The sequence below is a fragment of the Gallinula chloropus genome, assembly GCF_964237585.1.
Source record: "Gallinula chloropus genome assembly, chromosome: 3".
Classification (NCBI taxonomy): Eukaryota; Metazoa; Chordata; class Aves; order Gruiformes; family Rallidae; genus Gallinula; species Gallinula chloropus.
In genome coordinates, this window is record NC_140087.1 from 62,341,362 (window position 1) to 62,367,820 (window position 26,459).

At 41.4% G+C, this 26,459-nt stretch overlaps 1 protein-coding gene across 1 annotated transcript in view; it reads left to right on the top strand.

Moving 5' to 3' along the window:
- The window catches only part of KCNK2 (potassium two pore domain channel subfamily K member 2), a gene marked incomplete at both ends in the record, with an annotated part of 104,772 nt that overhangs the window by 23,625 nt on the left and 54,688 nt on the right, over positions 1 to 26,459 (top strand). Inside the window, 2 exons of the mRNA XM_084262210.1 lie at positions 6,400 to 6,710; positions 20,048 to 20,165. Of these exons, the coding sequence (XP_084118336.1) occupies positions 6,400 to 6,710; positions 20,048 to 20,165 (429 nt within the window). The remainder of the gene's footprint in view (positions 1 to 6,399; positions 6,711 to 20,047; positions 20,166 to 26,459) is intronic.

The window sequence follows — 26,459 nt, forward strand, 5'->3', positions numbered from 1 at the left end:
GATAAGAATTACTAGTGATGGAAAGAATTAGAACCTAATTAAAACTGACAACTGAGCTGTATGAAAATAGATGGGCACATGTAAACAGTATTTCTAGTAATTGATGAGGTGAGAAACAATGGCTTTTCTGTTGAACAAATAATTTTGTCCCACTGTAAGACTCATGGTAGATGTAATAGCTTGCTAGTGAGGTAAAACTCATTAATACATACCCTAGTTGCACCACATATGCCTGACTCGTTTGATTAAAAGCGATTGCGTGTTTTTAAATGGGACTGCTTTGAGGCTTATAACCTTTTCAGAGGCAGATGAGTATCACTGAGCTGCCAGTGTATCCTGCCTATTGCCTTCTCTTTAGCCTCCTAACACTGGCAGTGGGCTGGCAGGGTGAGGCCTCAGCACAATCACTGGGAGAAGGCCCATGTCCTTACTGTCATGTGAAGCACGCGGTCTGTCTTCTCATCTGCTCAAAGAAGCAGCAAGCCATATGCCATTAGTTTCCCGTTTAGTGTAAATCCCCATCACAGGATATGACTAATGGTTTAATGGCAAAATACAGTAACATGGCATGGCCTTAATGTCATAATTATCCATAAAGAACTGTCAGAGATCTTTTAATGTCTCTAAAGAAGTCAAGTGACAAGTCATTTATAAGCCCCACTGAATAAGTAAAACAAATCTTAAAATGAACTTACTAAATAAGTCTGGTGGCATTTCTGTTGAGCTCTGTTGTAAGAAAACTTAGCAGTAGCAAAGATTTATCCTTGACTTTACCTGGGTGTGTAATTTGGGCCAGTTCTAAGAGAGGTAGAAGTTTCCTGCTCTCATGTCGTGAGGAAGTGTTGTTTCCTTTAGAAAGGAAGATGTTGGTGTCTGCAGCAAGACCTGATGCCTATGGCAATACACCATTTGATGAAAGGCATGGGTCCTCTGCGGCTAATTAAATAGGTGTCCGTATGAATCGTCTCTGGAAGTCAGTGAGGGAAATGCCCTCACTGGAAGCCTTGCCATAACACTCCCTTGGGAATGTAGAAATCCTTGGCAATTAAACAAGAGTGAAGAAGGCTGGAACTTGTGGTGCCTCCTATTGCGCAGCCGGTTAAAGGAGAAAAGCATGTACTTCACCCAGAGGTGGGGGCTTAGCAGGATCCCCTTGCCCCAGGTACAAAGCAAGTGGCTCTTCACGGCCTTCCAGGGAGGGGATGGCTCCTGCAGTTCTCAAGAGGAAAAGAAAAGCATTAGTGATGGACAAGGGTGCTTTTTACATACGCTTTTCAAATTGGTCTTTCTAGGGTGATACTTTTCTGCAATAACTATTTCCTTCCAAGTGTGCTCCTGTCCTACCAAAGCTATGTTTAGATTATCTACAGCTGTTATTTGTATGAATATGTGATTGCTATGTTTATCACGCAACTTTGACTTCCTCTGCATGCTGCATGCCTGTCTCTCTCCGCTGAGCCTACTTTTAACATTTCAAAGAGTTGAGCAGCTTCCAGCAGCCACCGTCTGTGAGTAATGTGGCCATACTAAACTCATGCCAATACATTTTTAGACAGCATTTGACAGTCCTGTACTTGTGAGTCTTTCTCATGTTAGCGTGAAATACACAAACCTGCCTATACTTAATCTTACAGGCATTTTTTTTCCTTTAGTTCGCTCAGATAGATCTCTTTCTTTGGCTCAGTAGCAAGGCCATTTGCTCACAAGGTTGGAGCTCCGTGTTGTAGCCCCTTTTACTACTTAATCTTGTCTGTGTTGGTTGGTCGTATGTTTTCTCAGTGACACGCTGCATTTGAGCGTGTTTGTTTAGTAAAGCCTGATGCTTCGAGCTGGTTGAATGTCAGTTCCAAATTTGAGGGCAAAATGGTCACACACAATATTCAAACAATGTGTGGTGTACGTTACAGAAAAAATATTAAAGGGCATGGCTCCACAGAGTAAACTCTGGTGCTGTGAAGGCCTCCAGAGGATAGGAGTTGCTATATGCAATGTTTTTTATTGAACACCACAATGAGAATTACTGGGTTTTTTGCTGGGTTTAAAGATCCCTATCATTAGAGGCACCTACAGTATGTGAAGTGCTTGTGTTTGTAGTAGAAGTGACAGTGGACAGCTCATGACCACTTTAAGAAAGCAGTAAGCTCCAGCTGAGGACTGCATCCGGAATCAGAATAGGTGGAAAGTATCATAGAGAAAGTATCATATATTAGAGATATTTACTAGGTAATTAATGAAGACAATTACTTTCACAGAGGCAGCTTTTCAGCTATTGAAGTTATGGCAGAAATGTGGTCCCTCCTGGAGAAGATCTCCAAATGATGTCTGTCCACTGGGTGGAACACCTGAACTTAAGGCCTGATCCAAACCCTCCTGAAACTACTGGGAAGCTTTCAAATTATAGACAATGTTTGACCCTTTTTCAACGTTAAATAATTCCTCCACTCAAGAAAAAACAAAATCTTATTCAAAATATTTAGATTGCTAAAGTAGTACTATTGTAGTATTATTTCTTACAAGATTTTATGGATACACGGGTCAGCATGGAAGAAAAATTTCATGCCTGTTTTCCCACAGGTTGTTGGAGGAAACCCTGTGAAATGTTTCTTTTCGGTGAGATAGGAACAGACAGTGCTCATATAGACTGATGGTTAAAAAATCTTTTGGGGAGAAAGGGGGAAAGATGATGATTTAAAACCAAAAAACATAAAAAGAGATCCAGTCATGAAAATTCTTCCAGCTTCAAGAATCCCTTGAGCAAGGAGTGCCAGCAGACAGGAATGGGCATTGCACTTCTGTAGTTGAGGACTGGGACTGTGTCGATGAAGTCAACCGTATGACTGAAGCTCTACTTGCAAAAGGGTTTGTTGGATTGGACCCAGTGGCTCTTGTTACTCGACAACTGCTTTGCTGGTTCATGGCGATGGGGAGCGATGAGCTACAGCTCAAACTGAAACAGCAGATGCAGCTTCCTGCCCTATGCTGCATCTTCTGGAGATGTGTGAATGCACTGGGGAAGATTGGTGTGATTGATGTTGCTGAAATTAGAGTCCTAAGGAACTCAATATTACACTCATTTGTATTATGTCACATTGATATGGAGAAGCGTTAAAATAAGTGACTTCTAAAGTGTTTGCTGATGGTGCTGCTGATTTGAGCAGGATTATAGCCCATTAAACACCCAATGTATGACTGACTTTGGCCATTTCACAGATACAGCCTCGGGCTTTAAATGCCTGTGACCTATACACATTTGTTAGGGTGAATAATTTTGTAATGAGTTTGCAGAGACTTTTTAGAGTGGCTATGGGAGCAGTTTTTTTGGATTCTCTTGGTAAATCCTCCTCTCCTTTTTAGGCAAGTGTAGATGTTCATCACCTCAGTGTCAACAGATACCCCATGGATGATGTCACAGGTGATAGATGACCGGGAAATTGGGGAGTTAGCTCCTGGCAAAGATACCGAGAATAATTTCAGTCTTTTAGTGGCAGAAACCACAGTTGAAGCAGCATTTCTGATGTCTGTCTCAGACAAAAATGGAAGGAGGGAGGACGCTGGCGGTGCGTGCGATAGGAGAGCAGCTACCATCCCTGACTCCGAGATCCCACCTAGTTAACTCCTTGCAGCAAGACAGCGGGCTGCAAAGCACACGGGTTAAAATTCAGGCCAAGCCGGGAAGGACGGAGCCGCCTTGCTCCGCAGCTCCCGGTGAGGGCCGGGGTCTCCCCGCTCGTCCCCCTGCTCCCGGCTGCAGTGACATTTCCTCTAGTTCAAAAGTTCACCGGGAGGCTCTGGAGAGGCGATCGCGTTTGGGGCTGGAGCGGGGACCGCCGGCAGGTCCTGCCTCGCCGCGGGGGTGGCCGGTGCCTTCTCCCTCCCGCCTCTCTCCTCGCTCGTTTCCAGGCGAGACCTTGATCTCCGCAGCTACCGCTCTGCCTTCCCCGCCTTCCCCCTCCATTTTTTCCCCGCGTCCCTGCAGCATCTGCCCGCCATCCCGCCGGGCTGCCTGCGCAGAGGGGCGCGGAGGGGCGCGCACCCCCCGGCGGGCCGGGAGCAGCGGGGAGCGGCGTGGCGCTGCCCTCCTTTCCTCCTCCACCCCCCCGCCGGCGGGGGGCGCGGAAGGGCGGGGGGGGGGAGTGGGGGGGTGTGCAACCCGCGGAGCGGGTGCCCGCCGCCCCACAAAAGGCATCGCCGGGCTCGGGCTGCTCCGTACGCCCGGCGCACCGGAGCACGCACGGACACACAGAGGCACGCACACGGGCACGCACGGACACACTCTCTCACACGCACACACACACACTCACACTCACACACACTCACACACTCCGCGATGTGCGATGCGCGATGCGCGACGTGAGGCACCTCGCACGCCCCGGGGCCGGGGGGAGCCGGCGGGATCCGCGCTGCCAACCCGCCCGCCCCTGCCGCTCCCTCTCCTCCAGACCCATCCATCAGCCTCTTCCTCTCGGTCGGCTCCTTCCTTTTTTTCTTCTTTTTTTTAACATTTTTAAAAAAATTTTTGATTTGCTCTAACTGTATCTACCCAAGCCCTGAAAAAATGCCTGCCCGTGGAGCGATGAGAGGGCACCGGGTCGGTAAATAAGAAGTGAGTACGAGCACAATGGCGTGCCTCCCCGCTCCCAGCCCTGCGGATGCTGCATGCGCCCCTGCTTCCCCGGGCGCGGGGAGGGGGGACCTCGGGATGCTCCCTGCGCCGCCGCGGCCCGGGCCCCCTTTGTACCTCGCCCGGCCGCCTTCCCTTTCTTCCCTTCGCTTCCCGGCGCCGCGCCCCGGCCCCGCCGCCGACCGCCTCGCCCCCGCGCCGCTCCCCGACGCGGAGCATCCCCGCCGGTAGCAGCTCGGGGCTCGCCCGTCGCTGCCCGCCGCACCGGAGCTGCGCCCCTCGGGGCGGCGGGCATCCCCCGGCGCATTGCACCGGCCGCGCGGAGGGGGCGACGGGGCCGGCGGCGGAGCGGCGGTGCCCGGTGCCCGCTCCTTTGTTCACCGCCGGCGGTCGCGGCGGGTCGGCGCTGCCCCGGGCGGGCGCGCGGCGAGCTCGGTGGGGCCGGCCGGGAGTGGAGCGTCCCCCGCCGGCAAAGCCGTGGCCTCCGGCACCGTCCTCAGGGGCTCGGAGGGTCGCGGGGACTGCGAAGGGAGAGGGGAAGGTGGGGGGGAGGGGGCTCCTTCCGCCAAGGTGTGGGGCGCGGGGGGTGTGGAGGGGGAGCGCGGCTGTCCCCCAGGTGTCCGCGGGGCGGGGGCCAGGGCGGCGGGACTGGGAGGCGTGACCGTGGTGCCCATTCTGCGGGCTGTGGGGGGTGCCCCGGGTCCCTGCTCGGCCCGGGCTAGGGGCTGCCTCTGTCCCTCCTGGCCCCTTCTCCCGGCGCCGAGGTGCGTGCCCGGGAGGTGATCCCGCGAGTGCCAGTCCTGCCGGGGACGTGTCCCACCGCCGCCGCCCGGAGGGAGGCTTTCCTCTAGGGTTAGGTCTGGGCTTTTCCCTCCGGCGGCTCGGAGCCCTGTCGTGGCCGGTCAAAATGTAGTTCAAAACCATTTAAATCCAGGTCATGCGGTCAGCTTGCTGTGGCCATCTTCAGTCCCACAGGATATCTTCACCTGCACTTGATGTGGTGGATTTTTTTCTTGGTGTGCCAGTGTAGTTACTGGTAGTCACATGAGTTACTGGGATACTTGATAACACACTCAGCCGCTCTTTTCCTAACCCAGTAGGGTTTCGGAGCTGTAAATAAAAATACATGTCTTAACAAATGGGTGACTTTTCCTGTAAGTACACATATGTTTTACTGGTATTTTCTGAAAGGTGTAATCAATAGGCAATTAATGCTTAAAGACTGGCATGATGAGCAGCGCACTGCTTCTATGGTTGTGTCTGCAGAGTTTGGAAGTGATCACGTAACTGTTCTCTCAGAGCATTTGCTGGAGCACAGGGCAAAATAGGGGAGAGAAAGAAAGATTTGTCTTTTTCTGCTACCTCTGTAATGCTGAGGTAGAACACAGCTGGAAAGATGCTTAGCAGTGCTTAGGAGAGCAGCGGATGTGAAGGATCTCTGCAGCAAAATACCACCTTATACTAGTTTAAATGCAAGAGAGCGTGGGGGGTAGTTTAAAGTATATGCAGGAGAGTGTGTGTGGGGGGAACCTGCATTAGTGAAATGAGCAAATATCAGAAGGGGACAGACGTGTATAGAAAATGTTGCAAACACGTGTAAAGTGGAAAATACTACTCTGAGCAGCAGCTCTGTCGTAACGTGGCATGGGGTTTGTGTGAAAGATTCAACAGTTTAAGAATTCCAGTTGGAAGCAACAGAATCTCTGTAATTTCTTGGCAAGAAGTTCAGTTACAGAAATCTGAGCGGCACTGTAACTTTGTTTTTCTCTTTTTGCCAGTGGCGGCACCTGACTTGCTGGATCCCAAATCGGCCACTCAGAACTCCAAACCAAGATTATCATTTTCCACCAAGCCAACTGTGCTCACTTCACGGGAGGAAAGTGACTCGGCTATTAATGTTATGAAATGGAAGACGGTCTCAACAATTTTTCTGGTGGTAGTTGTGTATTTAATAATTGGAGCAACAGTATTTAAAGCCCTGGAACAGCCTCATGAGACCTCCCAGAGAGCCACCATTGTGATTCAGAAGCAGACGTTTGTATCTCAGCATTCCTGTGTGAATGCAACAGAGCTTGATGAACTGATTCAGGTAATACACACTGAACCCTCGTCACCATGCCTTAGAGGAATAAATTATATATGGCAGCACTGCTGTGATAAAGGGGAGAAGCTTTATTAGCAAAGCTCAGTATTGGCCGAGCGATGTAACGTGTTAAGACCAGAAGTTGAGCAATGGCTTTTTCATGCAAAGTCTCATGGTTGAAAAGCTATTGCTATTTTCAGGTCCAGTATGCTTGGTAGGCAGCCTTTTCACTGAAGCCTCCCATTATGCTAATTAAATGATTATTCATCAACGATATATATAATTAATAGTTCACAAAGGAATTGATATATTGATTGTGCCTTACTAGGTCTGTCAATATTTGCAATGCCTAATTCTGAGGAAGAAAATACACCATCCATTGCCTTAAAGGACTTTTAATTTACTGTGATTGTATCAAGCTAACTTTCCTTCCAGCTGTATGTTTCTTTTTATTGATTTTGTTTTAAATAGAGGAAAGTACCATGGACTTGCTAGTTTGATCTTAAATCTTAAATTTTCTCCACTTCTTTAAGGCACCTCCACAACTGATGTGCATCGGTGTGTTCCTACTAACGTGACTTTACTCTTGCAGGTCATCTACCTCAGAACCACAGGAAATATTTATTTGTGCTAGCACAGAGCTATATTGAGAGCCTCCTGAGGCCCTCTTCAACTTCAATCCCATGCTCCTATACTCTTATCCAGTGACACTTCAGGGAACAATAAGGGCCTGCCAAATATTGTCAATTCTGGGGATGAGACCATGAAATGGGAGGCTGGAGTGAACAGCCAATTGTTGGCAAGGACTGACCCCTTCATTAACAGTAGCCATGTAGCTGTCTGGGTCTGCAGAGCTTGAGATGGGACACTGGAGAGCAAGAGAGGGTGGCGAGCATCCAGATCCTGGCTAGCATGAGCTCTGGAGTGTGCCAGTTGCATGGGCAGCAAAGCTTGCTTTCTGGAGGTGATTTTTGACAGCAGATCTGGCTGGGGATTTAGAGTTTGGTTTTGCCTCTCTAGACAAATCTGCCTTGAGCATCAGCATAGAGACCTGGTCATTTGGTTGGGTTTTTTTTTTTTTTTTTGTTTTAAATGCAGAGCTCTGATGTACCAAGTTATAGTTATGGCACACCACTTCTGAAGTTTAAAGGAAAACTGGGAAAATGTCTTGCATTTTGTGCTTTCTCCCCTGGTTTGCTGGTAAAATTTGTTCCAAAACTTTAAATGACCATCAGGCAGTTCCTGTCTCCATGTGTCCTGTCTGGGCATGCCTGAGGAGGTGCTGTCAATAGGAATTTTGATGCTGGCTAATGTTTCAATGGTTTTACCAGCAGAATGTGAGATGAACTTTCAGAGAAATACAAGCACACATTTTGATTAAAACAATCCCTTGCAGGTAGTATAAATATCCCCACATGAAATTTTTAAGTCAGATCCTGTACTCATGAAGATAAAAATAGAATTTTTGAAGTGATATTATCTTACATCATCTGTGAGATAGTCCTTAAGGCAAAAACTGTTGAAATTTGCTCTGGAGTACTTACATATTTTAGCATTTATGATTCCCTACTGAGAAGCACAGATTGGTAATAAAAAAACCTCACTTCATCAGCATTCAATGCCCATTTGATGCTCTGTGTAAAATAAACGACAGTTTCAGTAAAATTATCAGAGCACAGACTTGCATTAGCACCCATCTTCACCAGCAATCTTGGCATGGGGGGTGACACAGCCTCCCGCAGCACATGGATGGGAGGTGGTTGTGGGAAGAGTTTGCTCTGCTTGTTGTTGGGGTAAAGGGAAACCTTGATTTCTCCTTCTTCCCTTCTGCTCCTCTGCAAAGAACACCATGACATGGAGGTAGGAATGTGCTGTTATGTTCCTTCTATAGGAGGAGACATAGGGAGAGACATAGGGAGCCTGATCCTACAAGTGCATTTGGGCACCTTTCTTTACGCAGAATAAGTGATAACAAACTACCCCGAGTTGTTTAAAGGTCTGGAATTAAGTGGCTTGACCAAAGTAAAATCAGAAATCAGTGGTAAAGCAGAGTCTCAAATCCATTTTTCCAAGACTAGGCTGCTACCCTAACCATGGAGTGATATTTCTTCCCTGCTTACCACTTTGTTGCAGAAGCTAAATTACTGGAATACATTTTGTCCCTCTGGGTTTATGTCTGACTGCTATTAGGGTATAATGCAGTGTTCCTTCAGTTTGCGTTGCATGTCTGTATGAATAAAAATAAATAGTGCGTGTGAGGAAAAAGTAAATGATATTTAAGAATTCACTGGAAGCTATAAAACTGAAAATTAATACGTACTAGTGTAGTAGGAAGCTGGAATTATTAGTGTGCATGAAGAAAATTACAGTTTACAGACTGTAATGTCTTCTTTAATCAAGTATTTACCTTGAGCCAATCTATAATGAAATTCATTATAAACTTTTCCTTTTGAACTTGGTGCTCTGGGATTCCAGAAACTGGTTTGGCTCTGGTTTGTGCCAGTCATTGCTCCAGTGTCAGGCTCTTTCAAAGTCTTCACAACTGCACAACTTCTGGTCTGTCATTTAATCCTTACTTGGAAGCAGGCTTCACTATTCCAAGACTTCTAACCGACAGTATGACAGTACGATGCGTAGTCAGGTGAGCAAATAGGGACACTTGTTTGAGGGCACAAATTCAGTTAATAAAGATTGTACAAGCAGCATGAAAGTCCAGTTTGCTAGCCATCTGGTTTCCACCACCTTTGCGAAGATCTTCCCATTGCCACAGAGGCAATCACAACACAGAGTTGTGAGCTTCTATAAATACACACAGGATAGGGAATTTTCCCTTCCTGTCTGCTCCATCCTTATTTTATCTTGTCAATCACCAAAAACCTTCCTGGCACAACAATATATAACGTTGCCAACTTTTTAGCACACGCAGCTTTAATCCCTGGGTTTTGAATTCCTGAAACTGTATTTTAACATTGATTGTGTGGCTCCTGGTAGGTGTACTGGGTGAGAAACTTACTTGCGTAGACTTTATGTCTTTTGTATATCTGTGAAACACGGGGCAATGGAGAGCCGCTATGCAGCATGGAGAATGTGCATAGTTAATGAAACCGAGTGCTCTGATGATGACAGCCAATAGCCTCAGCTGCCTTAGAAATATGACTTGGGTTTTCCTCATAGCTTTTCAGCCCAGTTGAGCAGCATTATTCATGTGTTGAGAGTGAAGTGGTCTTCATGACCTTTTCCATCTCTGACTTCCATGGTCCAGTGTTGCAAATCTCTTTCAGTCTAAACCACTTCAGGTACTTGTTGGCTCACTGTGATAAAATATACCTACGATGAACAACAGTGGCCTATCACCCTGAGATCTGCTTCCAGGTACATATTTTTTTTGATATTTCATGAGCACTTTTATCTAGTACCATACTTAAAGTGTGCAAAAGTCACGCAGAGCATAACTGTACACCCAAGAGGGCATTTTTCCCAGACAATTTAAACTCCTTTTGCTGTTGCCTGAAGCCATTATTAACAACACTAAGTAGATCTCTACATGCTGGTCACAGCAGTGCTGAGGTGAGCAGTCCACACCGCCTCAGTGGTGTTATATCTAAATATACAGTTAAAGAACTGTCCCGGGAAGCTTGTGAACATACAAGCACTACCTTGGTGAGTCTAATCAGGATAGACCAGCAAGCAGTGCATGATTGGATGCTAGACTTTGGTTTTTAAAGTTTCAGTTGGAAGGTCTTGAAATGATCTCCATTATAAACAGATGAGAAAGCATTGGTTTGGTGAAGGTTATATATAATACCTAATTCATTATAAAGCTGTAGAAAGGGATGTGACCAGACACTTTGCTACTGTTCCTTCTTTAGGAAGATGAACTCTTGACAATTCATTAGGGATGGTGTTTTGGTTTCTCTGTCCATGCTTCGTCTCAACTTGGCCCTGCCATGCAATGCAAAGTAACTTCCAGGTGACAGAATAAAAGAATTAATGTAGTTCAGACTGTGGATTTTATGTATATATGTGACAAAATATATAACCCTGATCTTCTTTTACACAAGTGACTTTTTACATCTCTCATGGAACAGGTTTTACCCCACCATTATGCTTTTTGTGGGCAGAAGCTGTAGAAACCCAGGAGCAATCCAGCAATACACATGTAAATACCAATAAGCGTTAAAAATGAAAAAAAACCCAAATGTCTAATTAGAGAACTTTTATCTCTAATTATTTCAATCCAGTTCTAGTTCTCTTTTATTGTGTTGACTGTTCCCTACAGTAAGCTTGCTGCTAAAAATGTTGGAGCTGGTTTCCAAACTCAGATGCACAAAGTGTATTGCCAAGTACCTCGAAAAATCTCCTGCTGTATTTATGCACCTGCACATAGTAGCAAATGCAAAGATACCTCCGGTTATATTGCTGATGTTCAGGTTGTATGCATGTCCTCCTGCAGTGCTGTGCAGCCATCAAATGCAACGCATATACCTTCGTGACATCTCTTGGGGTTAAAGTTTTGTCTCTGGGGACGGGTGAACCTCACTGAGTGTGATATCCAACAGCTTTGCAAAATTGTCATTACTGTGGTTTCATACACTTCATTTATCTATGGGGGGGAAATGAATTGGCTTTCTGCGCCCCGAAACTCATGTTGCCCCTAGGAGGTAAGGATGTGACCAGTATTGTCTCTTGTGGGATGTATTGGCCATGAGAGACAAGTATTTGTCCCCCTGCCAAAGAGAAAGCTGACTTTAAAAAAGAGAAGAGTTTTTTTCACCTAATTATGTGTTGCTCAGCAGTTATTTGTTTTAGTGTTGACCTTTATAAAACAAAATGGAAAAAAAATCCCTTAATCCCCAAGCATGAAGTTTGTTGTAGTATTTTTACATACTTTTTTTTCTTGCAAAAATTGGAAATAAGAGAAATTTCAGTTGTATTATTTTAAATATCTAGAGTACACCATCAAACTGGTGTGAATTATTTTATTTATCTTAGTGAGTTAATTCTGAAAGTTTATAGACTTTTCAAGTAAAGGTACACTGAAGCTTAAGTTATAACAGTATGTACCTAATTTTTGGTTCCTTTAGCAGAAACATCCTCCAAATGTATTTATTCTGAAAACCCTAACAAGTAGAAAAATAATATCACACTAAACAGCACTATCTTTCAATGTGTTCAAAGTGGTAATTTTTGTCTTATAAAGCCTTCATTTTGAAAGCTGAGGAAGTTTTCAGGGTGCTGCACCAAGCTGTTTCAGCAATAAAGGACCCTTGTAGAGTTCTAAATCCAGCCCCTTTGATGGCGTGTGGATTCTTCTGAAAACTACCCACAAAAATGTGCTTGCATTTAAAGCAAAAGAAAACAAAACAAGAATTAACAAACCACCAAGATTAGCTGAATTGACCTTGATACCACAAGTTGATCTCCTTGGGTTGTGTGTGGGCTTGTGGTTAACATGAGGACAACAGCTCTGTGTGCTGGGGTCCGCAGTCATGTCCCATATGCCTGTTTTCCTCTTACATTTGTGTCAACTGCATTCTCCCTTAGTCATCTCTTTGACTCTGAATGAGACCAAAATGTTTTTTTCTTTTTATCTCCCTTGAGGGAAAAGGTGGATTTTTTCTTTCTCTCTCTCAAGGAAAGACTGACACATTTAGGAATGACATGAGAGCAGTGTTTCTTTCACCAACCTGGCATCACCAGAATGTCATCCTGGCTTTTTATGTGATGAATCTTTTCTAAAATATTTTAATTTAAAATACATATTTTCCTTGGCTTCATGTTTATAGTTCAAGATAGCTAGGTACATTAAATTACTCCTCCACTAAGAGCTGATTTTATGCCTTTTTCATAGGCTTTTTTACAACATGCATTGTAGCTCCAAGGAATTAGTTTTGCTGCATCCTCATTAATATGTTGCTTTATGTCAGCCAGATAATCTCCATGAGCTGCAACCTCTCTGATTATGTAGAAAACTTTTAAAATAAAGAAGTGTAAATCCTTCTTTCTCTCTCAGAGATTAGAAGGTATTTGAGCTTGCTGTATAATTTTTGAGTTAATAAATCAGAGATGCAAAGATCTTGTTTTAACACAAATCTGAAATTTATCTAGACAAATTTAAAATTTATCATCTCAGCCTATAAGCTTGAATCAAATTTTAGTCATTTTTTTGAATCACAATTCTTAGAGACATTCTCAGTTCTGTGAGCTGTAGCTTACAGGTCCTCTGTGATAATTTTTGGAGGGAGTTTGAAGTTAGCAGTTTTAACCCTAAATATTCTTAGTCTTTTGGAATTCCTTCCAGCTTCTCTAAAAGAATGTGGGAACCATCCCACTTCTGGATCCTAACCTGGAAGCAGCAGGTGTTTGTGCTTTCTAAAATTTAAAGCCTTGAAAAGATTGATAGACCAGCAAAAAAGAAATTGATGTCATGACATATTTTATATATTTATCAGGGGATTCAAAATACAATTGCATCAGGTTTTAATGTACATGTCAGCATGTGAGACATGAAGCTTATGACAAATCACAAATACCAGTAGTAGGTTGCCTGTTGGTGATTTCAAAGCAACATGAAATGAATGGCTTTTAAAGTAGTTAAAACCTGGAGCACAGGAGCTGTAGTTTGTGTTGTTACCTTCTGTGTGTGTCTGTCCTTAGTAAGATGCCTGCCTGTCAAAGCACTCAAGCTTATGTATGCTTAATTTAAGTACACAGGCACTCCTAGCTGGTCCAGCAAGGTCTTGTTTCTCTTTTCTTCTCACTGAGTCTGTAAGTCTAGTTTTCACCTCCATCTTTTCTTTCTGCTTCACGTGTGTCGCAAATGAATGTTCAGATGCTGTTTTCTTCTTCCACAGTAAAGCTCCCCAAACTCTCCCTGTATCACCAGATCAGAGGAGTATTTATTAAATAAAAGATCTCTGTGACAGACCACAGACAATAACCTAACCCAGACCTGTCCTCCACACAGATACCAACCTGCTGTGGCCGAGTGGAGATGGGCTGCACAAGCCCCTGTCATGTGTGTGCTACTTGCTTAGGTTTGCTCATCTCCTGCTGGCTTCTTACAGCCCGTTCCCCTCTTCTGGCTCTGCACTTAGCTCCAGGAGGGAGGGTATTTTTTGCCAAACTTTCTGTTGCCTGGGAGAGTTCCCTTCATGGGCAGGACAAGTCCCTTTTCTGCAGGGGTTTTCTACATGGCAGTTAAACCAAAAGGAATTCTTCTAAGTGCACAATCTTTATCCTGTGTGAGCTTAAGAGCAATGCAGACTTTTGGGAGAATAATAAATGCGTTCTAACTGTCCTTGCCACTTTTCTGTTCAAGCAGGCTTGTTTCTAACTTTTTTTTGCTCCTTCTGGTGCTGGGGCTCTTAGAGGATACGTTTACTTCAGATGAACAGTTGCACAGGACCTAGAACCTAGCTAGCTTGCCTGCATCTGAATGACAGCTTTTGTGGTAGAAAGGGTGGCAGATATGACTCATTGGTAAGTCAGTTTTGCTAAGCAGCTGTCTGCATAATTCTTCCAGTCTTTAATCGCAAGCAGCAAAGAAAAGCTCTGTTCCCTGAACGTGTATGTACACACACATATATATGTATGCACACACAAAATTTATATACGTAGTCTGTTTGCAATGCATATTTAGAAATAGAAGTATATTTCAATATTTCTACATGTTTTTAGTTCAAGTACATTGTGAACATAGGGTGAAAAGAGTTTTGTAATTTTTCAATGTGTTGGGTACTAGTCTCCAGTGCAGATTACAGTCATGTGTAATACAAACTAAAACCATGGAGTCACAGAATTATTATACAAACATCATTGAAGTCTCTTTTCAACAGCAAGACTCAAAAGCATGTGCTTTTGGAGGCTCAGGAGTTGTTTGCTAACTGTGAAAAGCATCCTAGTGTTCCTGTGAACAAAGAACCAGGATTTCCATTCTTTGTAAATCAAAGCTGAAATAAAAACGCAGGACTTGTGCAGTAGCTGGGCTATATGAGATTTATCGTTACACTGGAGAGTGAGAGAGTGCCCTTGTCAAACGGCAGCAGGACAGCGAAGAAAGAAATCCAGGCTGAGAAATGAGTTTCCAGAAACTTTGAGGCATACCTGACTTTTAGACATCGCTTGTTAAATGATTGCCAGGAAGCACAAGCTAACTCCTGACAAGCTGGATAACGAAAGACTGCACGCTCTGTATTTTATCAGAAGCATAATTTAAGGTGCTTCTATTTTAATCTTTGGATAGAAAAGCTGAGAGTAATGAAGTGTTGTGTTACATCATTTCATGAAAGTGAAGTGACTGGAAGATGGTACAAAAGCACGTATTAAGCGTATTAAGAGCCGGGTGCGGAACAAGGAGATGACTATTAGGGTGACTGGCTTGACACAAACTCATTTTTGCCTGATCCCTGTATGAGACAGGGGTACAAGAGGCTAGCCTTCGCAGTTTATAACCTCTCTGCATGGCTCCTGTGGCTCTGCAGACCCCTGCATACTGAGCAGAGCTCTGCTGCCAACAGGCTGGCCTTTGTCAGTCATCTCCATTGACTTCTTGCAGGGTCAGAGGACCAGAGGTTGAAATCCCTGACCTAGGAGAATTGTCTTCTGTTTTCACAAAATGACTGTGCTGTTTGAAAGGCTGCTTTATCTCTTGTTATGACAAAAAAACCCCTCACAAAATTCTGTGTCTTAATCTGCAAGGATAGCTCAGCGCGGCCTCTACGGACAGATAATCAGCGTGAACACAGGGAGGTGATAATACAAAACTGTGCAATGCATTTACCAGAAAGTGCTTCTAAATTATATAAGAATTGAAAAGCTGACATTCAATTAAACTGAGATTTTATATTGTCACTCTCCTTTTCCCAGTGTTTGGCTTTCGACCAAAAAAGCACAGCCTGAGTGCAACGTGTATGTGTCTGTGGAGCTCAGGGCCTGGTTTTGAAAGTAAGGCAGGTCATGCCTGGCTTAGTCACTCTGGGCTCAAGTGTCTCTGTCTTTTTTCTTGGCTACTCTACTAAAGCTTATTCCTGAATACAGGTGTAAAGCCAGGTGGTTTGGATGTAGTGGAAGATAGGAGTTGTACTCAGACACAACTCCTGCCTATTCTAAGGTACAGTACAGAGCTAGCCTAAGAGTCCACATAACAAAAATGAAGTTCCCAAAATTTTTAGATACTCAAAAATTTTATCTCAATTTATTTCTACTATCAAAAAAGCCTACATTTTCACCATTACAAAGACAATTAAAGAAGAGCAGATGGTGAAAAAAACATCCCTTTTATTGTAACCAGAGGCCTTGATTAGGTGCTATGTGCAAGGTGACCCTTCCTCTGCTCAATCTTCAATCATCTCATATGAAAGAGCTAGCAGACAAATGCTCTGAAAGTGAAATAACCTATATAACTTGAGAATTGAATCTGCCCACATCTCTAGTTCTGTAGTGCTGAAGTGAAACTTTCTTAAGTCAGATTTTTGTTGGTATATGGAACAAAACCCAGAAAAAACAGAAAAATTGCCACTGAGGTGGTCAGTAAACTTTAATACTATAAAGTAATTTTTTAAAAGACAAGAAATTCACATCTTAAGATCACAAAAAGTGTTAACAGTCTGCAGCATGTAATAAATGTAGAGACAATGTAGAGTTTTCACAATTCTGACTAAGATTCAGAATGCCTGGAGTTACTATTCCTATTGTGTAAAGTGGGATAAACTGAAGGGCTCAGGTGTCAGAAAGAAGTCATGAAGGAAGGAAGGAGTGACATGCCCAACATGTGACAAATGAAGCGGTTGTGTTTGCTCTAGAAGTAAGGCATCAGTCAGGAGAAAAGGCTGAAGACCAAGAGTAAATTGGCTAAGAAAATTGACTCTAGCAGTACTGGTAATGAATGGTATGCTATTTGAACACTGAGGGTGAGATCCTGGCCCTTAGTGAAGTTGATTGAAATCAGCTTCATGAGCCTGGGTTTTTATCCCAGGCTAAGTAAATATTAATATCCAGTATTCTAGGTAAGCTTGTGCAGTAAATACAGTCAAAAAGAAGATGCTACCCTGCAATCAGTGCTCTGAAATGTATGCGTGTTAGTAGTTATGTTATATATTAATAATAATTATTAGTTTTAATATTTTAAAATTATGCTTGGGGACAGTCTTAGATGAGCATCTGCTCATAGGCACCGACCAAACTAAGAAGAAAATATGTCCTCTGATCCAAAGAGCTGAAAATGTAGTTACCCCTCCTAAAAATGTGCAGGCAACATTTAGAGACTTCATGAGATAGTAGTACTGATCTCAGTAAACCGGCAACCTTATATAAGTGTGGTCCTTGTTAGTAAGGAAGGCTTTTACAGAAGACTCTGAAGGAATATAATGCAGCAGCTTCATTAGTATTTAAGGCTGGCTCCTCCCAAACAGGGGGATAATGCAGAAGAAAGCATAGGAGTTTGGTAACTGAATAACTCAGTGATGAAGAAGGTATCATCTGGCCCTTCATGACTAAAATTATGTTTAAAACAATCGATAAGGTGAATCAGTAAAAATACGAAGAAAGTCAATGAGAAATACTGGCAATAAAAATACTTATAAACAATATTCAACAGATTTATTTAAATGGGTAGATATATTACTTAATATGAAAGAGTCTCTGATTTGGAAAAAAGAGGCAGCTGATGGGTCGATAAGATCATTAATTTCTTGAAGGAGACAAATAAGAAATTGTGTTCAAGTGTTTCTCATAACATAAGAACTAAAAATTACCTTGAAGCACATACAAATGTCACAAGGGAAATGCTTTATAAATGATCCACAAGTAAATTGCAAAACTTACTGCTACAGAATGACTTGGCTCTCAAAATGCAAGTGAGTTCCAAAAGGAGTTAGATAAATTCATGGTAAAATAATCCACTCAAAAACCAACCTGAACACCATGATGCAGATACATTCTCCCACTCAGAAAGTCCCCAAAACCATGCTGAGTCAGAAACTGGGGGGATGTATGAAGAGAAAGCATCACTTGCATACTTGCCCTGATTTTTTTCCTAATTAGCAGTTGGCAAAAATCAGAGATGTAATAATAGCGGCTAATTGTTTTTTGCAGCCATCTGTTGTGTTTTGTTAAGTCTGGCCCAATGGAGTAGTTTTGGGTTAAGTTGTATTTTTTTTTTTTTCCTGGAAGACTGTAGGTGCAGTATGGTGCAGTTAGGAAATGCATAGCTGTAATGGATGTTTGAGCAGTTCAGATTGGCACACCTTTCATATAAAAAAGATGCTGAGGTAGTGTGGCTTCAGAAATATGTAGGGATGATATAAAGCTCTGAAAGCATTTTACATCTGGGTCTGTATAAAATTTGGTCATGCTAAACTGCCTAAACAGGTCTGTTGCTCTGGGTAATGCATTCATCCAGTACAATAAACTGCAATAAAACATGAACGGCCCCATAAAATTATACTGATCCAGTGCTTTGCCCTATGATGTCCTCACTAGAGGGCATGTTCCCATTTGCAGGTACAAGGACTTACGATGAAAGTCCACTGCAATGAAATGGTACTCAAAATGTGTTCAGTAGGCTTTATAATGCAGCATGCTGGGGTTTATAAGTTAAAGCAGTATCTGGATTGCTTAAATTATAAAATCAATGGTTTTCACATGCTGCTTAGTCTGATGTGTCCCTTCCTTCAATAATGTAAGCACCTGTCAGTATCAGTGCTGCTGTAATTATTATTGCCAAGTTTTATGTGATGTACAAACATAGAAGAGGCTTTCATTCTTGCAAACCAAAGGAAAATTGAACTCTCTTCCCCTTACCTATCCTGTCTCCTTCCTTAGTAAGAATGAAAATTCCACATCTTTAATGTCTGCCATTCTGGTGTTTTAAAAAAATATATGAAAACAATTGAAGGTATAGAAGATAAAATGGTGCAAGTCTCTGTAAGATAGCCCAGCTGGCTTTCTGTTGACAGCCCTGGGTGTCAAAAATGGCTTAGGTGTGCCAGCAACTTCCTTGTGGCTGCAGAGATGCAGCTGTGGAATTTAAAATTGCTACTTTGTGCATCTGAGCTTCGAAAATGGCAAACTGGAGATGATGAATTTAAGTTGGGATCCTGTCACAAAGAATCAGTGGCCCGGTGAATTCAGTGCTGGTACTTTGTCATTTCTGTCCAGATCAACTGACATCCATGGGCACTGTTTTGAAGTACAAATGTTTTCATTTGCAAAGTATCACTGTATTTTGGGATTGAAAAATTATTGCTACTGCACAACACTGTTCCTCTGCAACAGACTGCCCACATGGAGAACCCTTCAGGTCTGCCCTATTGCCGAATGTCTTTATGTGCATCACTATTGCTGGACAACTTGCCAAGCAGAAACTGTTAGTTAAATGTTCATTTTAGCTTTGTAGTATTGCTTCCTCTCTTGTGCTTTTATTAAACATCAGTTATTATTACTATAAGGATCATGATTTTGACATAAGTCCTGTTTTAAAGTTTCAGAATGAAATAATAGCTTACATTCCTTAACGTATTTATTGCAAGTTTAAAAATACTTTTCCTTGATGTGTGCTGTTCAACTCAAATACTGGTATATATCTGCAATAGAGATATAACTAAACAGGAATACTCTTTGTGATAAGAATTTACGGTAGGTGACACTGCTGAAGTAGGAAATGTTTTGTATTTCTCGAGACCATGAAAATGTCACTTGTGGCAAGCCTGTTTATTTTAGCTGCTGAAACGGATTTTTTCCAGAGCCACATTTATGAAGTACATACCTGTATAGAGAGACATTGACACTTATTTTTTTATTAATATAAGGAAAATTTTATAACCAGAAGTGTAATTGATAATCTTTAGTTATTTAATTATCTGTTCTACCAAAGTGTTTTAATTCATTTGAGTTCATTTGATCCAAAATAATGCCTGGGTATTTTATCTTGGAATTTTAGAATGATTTTAAGAGGTACATTTGCTTGCCTAACTCAATAGAGGAGTATTTGGGGAAACAATCATTGTAAATCTTTGTCTGATGCACATTTTTCTTCATCAAATAGTTGCAACAGTAAAAATAATGGTGTTTTTCATCTAGCTAAGGTCATGCTGTTACTGATACTGCGGATTTTGCATTATCCTTAATGTTCTAAGATTTTACAGCTCTGCTGCATGCTGAAATGCTTGAGGTGTCTACTGAAGATTAAATTGTAGCCTGACTGATGAAACTCAAGCAGAGCAACACTGAACCTTTTCTGGTTTATTGTTTAGATTAAATAAGCGATTTAATCAATTTACTGTGTAATGTATATTAATGTCATTGTTTCATGAATATTGACAAAAATCTTTTTAAACTTGCAGCAAGTAGTGGCAGCAATAAATGCAGGAATCATACCTTTAGGAAACACATCTACTCAGATCAGTCACTGGGACTTGGGAAGTTCCTTCTTCTTTGCTGGCACTGTTATTACCACCATAGGTAGGACACAGCTTATTATCTTTTTATAGTAAATGAGCTGAAACTGTTTTGATTTCCAGTGTGTGTGTGTGTTTGTTAATGGTAAATCTTCCAAATCTTCTGGTATAAAGTAGAGAGTTACTTTTTAGCTGCTGGGGCAGAAATGACAGCTGTCTGTAAGGATCCTTAGCTGAGTAAATAATTGTAGGAGACAATGTTGTATATTTCTGGAAGGTCAGAAAAGAGGTTGTGGAGACATTTTCTAGGGAAAATTTGGCCAACTGTACAATCATGTCTCAAATAGTCCAGGTTTTAAAGCACATGTGCATTAAACCTTGGCTGAGAAGCATGGAATTTCATGTCTGTATAATCCCACTCTGTAGTGTTGTTTCCTCTAAATTCTGAAAAAGGTGAGAACAAGGTAAAGATTCAGTTCAACTTAATTTAATCAATTATGAGTGTTGGTAGGCAAATTTACATTCCAAGGCTTACCTGGAGGTGTCTATTGCATTCAGAGAAGTCCAAAGCTGTGGGGGGATTTATCCATGCTCACAAACCCAGGGAGTTTTCTGTGTCCTTTCTGCATCCACTGTCCCTCTGAGCCTGTGTGAACAGGAACAGTGTTTGATCTTTCAGCATCTTCCCTTTGACTACAATATAGTGCACATGACATACAGTTCAAAGGTGTAGTGTAGCTCACAGATCATAGAAGGGGAAGCCACAAAAGTGGCTGGAAATTTGAAGAAGAAATCAAATGAGAAAAATTTAAGACCTACATTATAAAAGTAATGTATAAGGAATTATAGCATTGTTACAATGATTACCACTATGTAATATTCATATGCAGATTGTGTTCTTGTCAAGTGATACCTGTTCTTTATGTAGAAGTTCATGAGTATTGTTGCTTGTGTTTGTGTATGTACATGTCTCTATGTATGTATAAATATTGCATCTACATGTAATATTTTTCCACATCTAGAGTAACAGGTTTAGTGCAGAGTTAAACTCTTACCCCCCCCCCGAGTTTAATAATATACTCAGTGATTTTATAGTAGTATGTCCACAAGGTGATAACCTAAGAAGTATTGAGAAATGTAATTGTAACAGATTATAACAAAGAAAAGCAAGAACCTTGAGAGGGTAGCTTTACGATCACTCTTATACTCTTCTGACAGCACCAAGGTTTATGTCATAAGTATCCATGGTCCTGTAGAAAGTGCTTAATGTTTGTTTCAGTTCTCAATAAGGATAAAAGCTGACATGTGCAAAGTGTTCAAAGGATTACAAAATTCAAAAATTATTTTAAAGCAGTGCAACACTTTGTTTCACCATTTTATTTCCAATTAAAACTAAGGCTTTTCTAAATCAAGACATTTCCTTATTTGATTTTTTACATGATTCTACCAAAACATGTGTGAGTCCTGCTTGGAGGAGGGGTGGGGGGGTGTGTGTGTCTGCAAAGGCATCCAGGCCTCAGCTCTGCTGTCCCCAAGAGGCAAGATAAACTAATAGGAAATACATATAAAAATTAATATTTCAGGTCATCTCTGCAAACCAGAGTAGTCAGAATCAGGTCAGACAAGGCAACTGTAAATATTTATTTCAGGTTTTATGATAGCAAAAAGGGGAAAAGTCTTCTGCAAAATATTTCAGCTTTGGAGTAACTGTGTTTTTGGTCAGAGACCCTTTCTGAGGGGAAGCTTCCAGTCAGTTGCAGTTCTGAGCTTTGCTTCTTAAGACTTCAGGACAGCGTGCTTACATGAGAACACTGGTGTCCTTGGTGTTGTCTTGCTGCTGTGAGCCATTGGGAAGATGTTTCACAGGACTTGAAGTGTGACAGCAGGTGGAGCTCTCATCAAAAGCCCTTGGAATAGGGGTTTTCTCAGGCAAATGGTGACAATTGTGACAATTGGGTGTGCTTCCCCTTGTTCTTTGTATTATTATGTGCCATCAAGCTATTTGGAGCTCAGAACAGTATCTTTTCATATATGAGTAACCTTTTGAAAATGACAGCATCCCTCCCGATTTGGGGACATATGGTTGTCATGTAACTTGATATTTTAATTTCCCAAGACACTAAAGATGCGGTTTATGAGCATCTCCAGAGAGCTGCCATAGGTTTCAGCCAAACAGATATTCTCAGCAGAGAAAGGCAGGAAACTTTACAGAAATAATTTCTAAATGTGATTTTATAAATATGAATAAAATTTGTAAATATTATGTTCTTTAGACTGTATACCTCAAGAAAGAAGTACTTGAATAGAGGAAAAAAGGATTACTACCATTTAGAGAAAATGATAGCTTTCCAGTGCTGCAGCAGATTCTCTAGCTTTCCAAACCTCTTATTAATATAATTTTACCTTATCATTTAGCCTACACTCCTCCTATTGATATCTCAGAATCCAAGAAATTAAAATGAAACCGTGAGTTTTTATCGACAGTTTTCCCAAATCTTTCTTTAATTACAGTAGCACTTGCATCCCACAAGTATTTGGCTCCTGGGGAGAGAGTATAATAAATAAAGCCTTTAGCATTTCCTTAAGCCATAAGTTATTGTTTTACAGTTGCTGTTATTATTGTATCACAGTAACGATGAGAATTTAAGTGAAAAATATTGACTGTGTATTTTGGTGGCTATTGGCAGCAGTCCAGAACCATCTGTAGTTTCTTACTCTTCTGGGTCTTCTGTATGCTGCTGAAAGGCTTTGTGATGGGGACATGTAAATCTGTAGAGCTTCAAAGCCAGCTTAACAAAACCAGAGGTGACACTAGAGGAGGCATGGCTTCATGTTTATTTTCTTTTTATTCTCTTATAATGTTTTATGTTATCCAATAAATGTTACAGTGCATATTATAAAATTAACGAACTCAATTTTAATAGGACATAATCTGTCATAGTGCTACTAGTTCTTTCCTAAGAAATGCATTTTGTTCAGGGCCCAGGTTTAAACAATTTCACAAGACATTATTTAGAAAAGTTCCTTTGTTGCTTTTTTTTCCCCATGTCTGAGTGGGTTGGATTTTGCATTGCACTTACTACTGTGCAACAGCGTGGAAGTTGTTTCAGGAAGAGACCTCACTGGTTATTGGTTTGGCTTGCTTAGTTAGGTATTCTCTCTGGAACATAAAAGGGAAGTGGGTAACATGAAGAAATGGGAATGTAAAAACTGTCTATGAAAAATACTGTTGCGTTGTTCCTGGGGATACCGTGCATGCTGCAAAGCACAAAAGGTACTCTATTTTTCTACCTCAAAATGTCATTATCTGGTCTGTCCTAAGACCTCATGTCCAAAGGAAAGGAAAAAAAGCTTTGAGAAGTAAAAAAACCCTGGTAACTTGATCCTAAAGGTAGAGATAATGCTGAGGAAGAGGGGGAAGTAATCTTTATGCTGCCTCTTTATTCTTAGAGCTCATTGTTAACGCTGCACATGGTTTTTATCCTCTAGATCATTTTCCTCAATAGGTAGCTTAACTCAGAAATAGGCACATAGGAACAACCTGCGTGTACCCAGCCTTCCCCCAAACAACTTTATTTTAGGGCCTGAGAAAGTCTAATATTACCCGCAGAGTTGGAAAGGAGATGTCTCTTGCTGCAAGCTTGAGACCTGTATCTAGAATAATGAAAAAAACAATGTAGACATGCCAAGGCCTTGAGCTTACCAGTTGTTTTCCCAAACGACTGCTGTCTCAGCACATAAAAAATGTAGTGTCAACCGTAATATTTGAAACCGTGTTATGAAAACCTCTCCTAGACTCATACAGATCTTCATCTAAAATAGCTGTATAACATCTGCTGTTACTCCAGCCAGTCTACAGTGACCTTGCAAGCAGACATGTAGTGGAAAGTGCACTTATTTAGACCCCTGGAAGGTGCAGTATCTTAAATAGCACTTGTGAGCATGTTGGAAGTGCCAGCAACCACAGTGGTAGCTGTGGTTTGCCAGAGCACATCCTTTCAGAGCTGTGTCTACATGGAGGCAAGCTCACAGAGCTCCATTAGTACCTGAGCACTTGAAGATACTTTGCAGCCATATTGATATCCAAGTCCAATAGTTTCTGATAACTGTTTACAAATCAAAAAAAGAACACATCATTTTCTTTTGTCCTTTTCCACTTTTTTTCACAGCCCTTGATTTTTCAACAGAGTTCTCATATACACGGGAAACTGAAGCTCTTCAGTTCACTCATGACTAAATTCTTTAACTTAGCATCTTATAGCTAGCTATGGCAGTATGGTTATATTTTTGAGTCCAAAAGCTTAGCAACCATTATTAAGGAGCGCAAAGGAATGTGAATCTTTAAAAAAAAAAAAAAAAACCAACAACAAAAAAGAAACACATTGTAAATATTTATGTTTTAGGGAACAGTTGTGAACAGCAAGCAGATAAGATTCTGAAAAAGGATTAATATTTTTAATTAGAAATCTGAACTTGATTTTTCCCTTTTAGATTTGCAATTATTTATGTAGCTTCAAATGCAATTTTATCGTTTTACCATTTTTCTACTGCCTGGACACAAGCTTTTCTTGAGAAGGCAGGGTATTTTAAAAAGCCTTATTACATTGCTTGTTGATTTGAAACAATAATAAAACCCTGCTGCTAAATCTGTCCCTTCTGGCACCATTTCCCTACATTTTTGAAATACAAAGTAGCAGAACAATGTTGATAACTAAAATATACAAAATACATTTGTTGTTATAAAAAGCCGGATGTTCCTGATAATACCTATTATGCCAGGTAATCTTACAGATAAAAAATTGCAAATTATGTTGAAAAATTTGTTCCATTAGTTCAGAAAAGTAAAATACATAATGTACTTATGTTCGAACGGTTTGTGCTACTGAAGAAGAAACATAGCAATCAAGGATGAGCATAAAAATTTTATTTAAAAACATTATTCCAATTTGCTCTTCACAATATAAAAGATGGGATTTCTGTTTCTATTTTGCTGGGATATCTGTGTGCATATTTGAACGGAAAGAAAGAAGAAATGAGCAAAAGAGAGTGAAGTCCAAATGTTGAGGTAATTGATGGAGGAGAGGGTTGATGAAAAAATTCTGAAAGTAAAAAAAACCTAACATACATTTTCCTGCAAATTATTCTGATATGTTATTTTCTCCATCACATCAACATTCAGATCTGCATTTGGCACTATGACTTAAATGAACTTGACTACGTGATGGACACTGCAGTATATGGTTTGTGAGGACTGGTTTCTTTCAAGGCTCCTCAACTCAAAATAATCCTTTTTGGTTACCTTTCCAAAGCAACAGATAAAATTTTGTTAAGGCAGGTTCATGGGTCTTATCCTCCACCAGTAGCTTATATGTGTGTGTCCAGATTACATATAGCTTCTAGCAGCAGTAAAGCTCAGTGTAACCAGTTGGTAAGACAAGCTGCAGAGCAATGCAGTAAATACATGGTCAAGATCCATGGTCTGTGAAAATGTGGTAGTGAAAGACATGCTGAAGGGGTTTCTAGGGATTAGGGTGGAAATGCTCCTTCTGTCTCCTACTCTGCAGAAGACTCCACCAAAAACTCCTGCTGTGTTACTGTGGTTACTATTGACTCTCAAAGTGTGTTAAATATGTATATCTCATCTGATAAACCATCAACAGAAAGAGCTTTTAAAAAAATAATAATCCCCAGGAGATGTCCTCAGAATTCAATCTTTCTTCTAGGTTAGCACTGTTCTTACCTTCCCATCCCTCTGCTACTGTTCTTAGAAGATATTAGGGCTAAAATAGCTTTTTGTTCTCTCTTTGTCCCATTCTACTTTTTCTCCTTTGCTTCTTTTATTGCTCCTGTGAAAAAGTGTCTGAATTTGACCCAGTTATTGGCTGTTGACAAATAGTGATTCACTCGTGCTCCGGGGAGACCTGGTAGGATTTGGCAACAAAATCTCCAAATATTTCATCTGAACTAAGCATACTCTCTCCCAGGACAGTAGTGACTAAACAAGATTTCCCCTGTAATTATTTCTCCCAGGAACAGTGACTAGAGACTGTATTACCACTATGCCCTCAATTTTCTCCTGCATTTGTTCAGGCAGCGAGAAAGAGGGCTTATCTGACTCGAATGCTGAAGAAATAACACTTGGACTGCACAAGGTTCAGAAGTAATAATTAGGATAAGACTGCTGGGAGCTAGGGAACCTGGAACAACAGTGGAGGAAGGACCATGGTGAAGAGCTGAAAGGAAATGTTATTAGGTGAAGAGCTCAGTTAGAGACATTGAGGGCTTGTAAATCAGAAAAATGGCATTAAATTGAATGAGCAAATCAGAGAAAAGAAATTGGGCCTCACTGAGACCCAAG